This window comes from Pteropus medius, unplaced genomic scaffold, assembly GCF_902729225.1.
Source record: "Pteropus medius unplaced genomic scaffold, Ma_sr-lr_union100, whole genome shotgun sequence".
Classification (NCBI taxonomy): Eukaryota; Metazoa; Chordata; class Mammalia; order Chiroptera; family Pteropodidae; genus Pteropus; species Pteropus medius.
In genome coordinates, this window is record NW_024342467.1 from 16789216 (window position 1) to 16791612 (window position 2397).

General features: G+C 57.0%; 1 protein-coding gene across 2 annotated transcripts in view; it reads left to right on the forward strand.

Moving 5' to 3' along the window:
* MINDY4 (MINDY lysine 48 deubiquitinase 4) overlaps nucleotides 1–1551 on the forward strand; it is a 97625-nt gene extending 96074 nt beyond the window's left edge. For both annotated transcript variants that reach the window (XM_039862657.1, XM_039862654.1), the window contains one exon: nucleotides 1106–1551. In XM_039862657.1, the coding sequence (XP_039718591.1) occupies nucleotides 1106–1154 (49 nt within the window). In that variant the 3' untranslated portion in view covers nucleotides 1155–1551. The remainder of the gene's footprint in view (nucleotides 1–1105) is intronic.
* Nucleotides 1552–2397: the final 846 nt, after the last annotated feature.

The window sequence follows — 2397 nt, forward strand, 5'->3', positions numbered from 1 at the left end:
GGGAGAGGCTGTTCCTTCTGTCCTTGTCGCAAGTCCCAGTCTCAAGGCTGCTGAGCTTTGTAGTGTAGGTGCACAATTAAAGTGAGAGAAGCTTCTCTTTTTGCCACCTTTGTGGCAGTGACCATTTTGACTTCCATCCTGAAGAAAAGCTTCAGGTTCTGAAAACGTTTACTCCCACCCTCCCCAGACCCTGTGCGGTGAAGAGCGTTTCTGCACCCCAGCCTCAAACGCCAGTGCTGTGGAGGTGTGCAACATCTGTTTCCCAGTTCCTATGACCTTAGGATATGTGTGCACGTATAATATAACCAATGACAGATTTTGCAGGAATATTCCATCTGCTCTAAGTGTGATGCCTCTGCGTTGTTTTAGAAAACCGGTCCCGCGAATTACAATCACATGTTGGGAAATGTCACGGTCTCGTGTACGATAACTATTATTTTGGAATTGGACCCAAGCCTGAATTACAGATTCATTATACTCAGTGCTTCTTTAGGTGTCGTGATTTTTAAAAATGCAAATCTGTGTTTTACCGAGCTGCCCACGGCCGTCCACTAGCTTCCCGTGGCTCACAGAACAAAGGCCAGAATCCCACGAGGCCCCCCGGGTCCTGTGCGGCGCCACCCTCCGCTGCCCACTGTCTGCCGCACCTCTCTCCCCGCCTGTCTGGGCTCCGGCAGCCGGTGCTTCTCCCGCACTTCAAAGACTCCGGGATTTTTTTATACGAAGATCTTCCCACGTGTGCCTTTCAAGTGCCACCATCAGGCACCCCTGGAGAGTGACTGGATTCAGATGTGTGTGCATCACTCACATCGGCGAGGGCCCCACAGTGCCGGGCACAGGGGGTTCTCCATAAACACTTGTGGCAGGAATGAATGAATGAATGAATGAATGACCTGCCCCTCCAGCGGTCTTGGGTGCTTTCGTGTTTTGTAGGGGCCTGGCGTGTAGGTTTGTGTGTGAGTGTGGAGGGGTGCGGTAGAGAAGGTAGAACCTGACACCTCCAAACCCCGGGGGACGGGATGTTCAGGTGAGCGAGGCTCGAGGTGGTGGCTCCTGTGTGGGGCCCTGCAGCTCTGACTCTCTCTTTCTGTCCCTCTGTTCTTAGGTGGAAGGGGGCGTCGGTGAACTGGAACGGCTCGGACCCCATCCTGTGAGCCTTCCTGAGGGTGAACGCTGTGGCTCCGGTGCTCATCAGAGGGGCGACAGCTGAGCCCCAGGCCTCAGGGACGAGTGTCTCAGAGGGGTGTCATGCCCACCTGGACCAGCACTGCTGCAGAAGCGTCAGAACCCCCCTGTCCCTTCCATGAAGGGCCCACCCAGGACTGCGATGAGGGCCCAGGGTGCTGCTGGGTGGCTCCCTCCCAGCTGAGCTGTGACTACCACGGACAGGAAGGGTGCCAGCTGCTGGGGCCTCTGCTGCCTTTGTCTGCATCCCTCCCTTACTCCCTGCTCGGCCATCCGCTTGCCAAGCTTCTGACGTGGTCCGCCCGGAGCCCCTAGGCACGCGTTAATTCTGGTAGCTGGCTTTCTATAAAGCAGGAGTGAAACCCATGCCAAGGGCCAAGGCTCATTTGTTCCATTGCCTCTGTTAGGCGGTTCATGGCTGGGGTGGGAACAGTGTTGGGCTGATGGGCCCCAGAGCCCTAGTGATGCCACCTAACTAGTGGTCCTGGCTGGACTTCTGGTCCAGCCTGACTTCTCCTGATCAGTCTGGGTCTAAGGTACCAGGCTGCATAAGCTGTGCTGACAAGGAGCAACTCAGGGGCCCAGGAGCCAGTCTCAGAGCAGGCCCAGGTTCCTGTGGGGCCCCAAGAGGACAGTCACGCAGACCTGGAGGGTAGGCTGGACCTGGCCAAGTGGATGTGGGGGGAGAACCTTCTAGGGAGGGGCCCCGTGGCCGCAGAGGGCAGTGAATCGGGGTGAGCAGAGAGGGGCTGCAGCGTGGCGTGTGCAGAGAGAGCTGGCCGAGAGTGGGGGGCCGGAAGCTGTGGGGACCCTCGCATTCCAGAGCTAGGAGCGACTAGGTGGCATGTAAAAAATATAATCACTTATGAAGGAAAGACTTCATTCCCTTAGTTTATATCCTACCGATTTCGGAAAAGGAAAATGAGCAAGCGTAGAAATGCAACGGGAGGCTAGTAGAAAGACCAGGGACCGAGGGAGGGCTCCCAGAGGCAAAGCCCCAGCTTCCGGGAGCCTGTCATGTAGATGTCCCATGCCTGCCCCTGCTGTGCCCAGCAAGCACTTGGGCCTGGACCCTGAGTGCAGCCAGCAGAGTGTTTACACATGGAGACCAGGGCACACCGTCCTCCCTGGCCCACAGAAAGGCCTCAGAGGCCGTAGACACTGATGGCAGCGGCTCCCCAGCCTCCACGTGCCCCGGAGCTCAGAACGAAA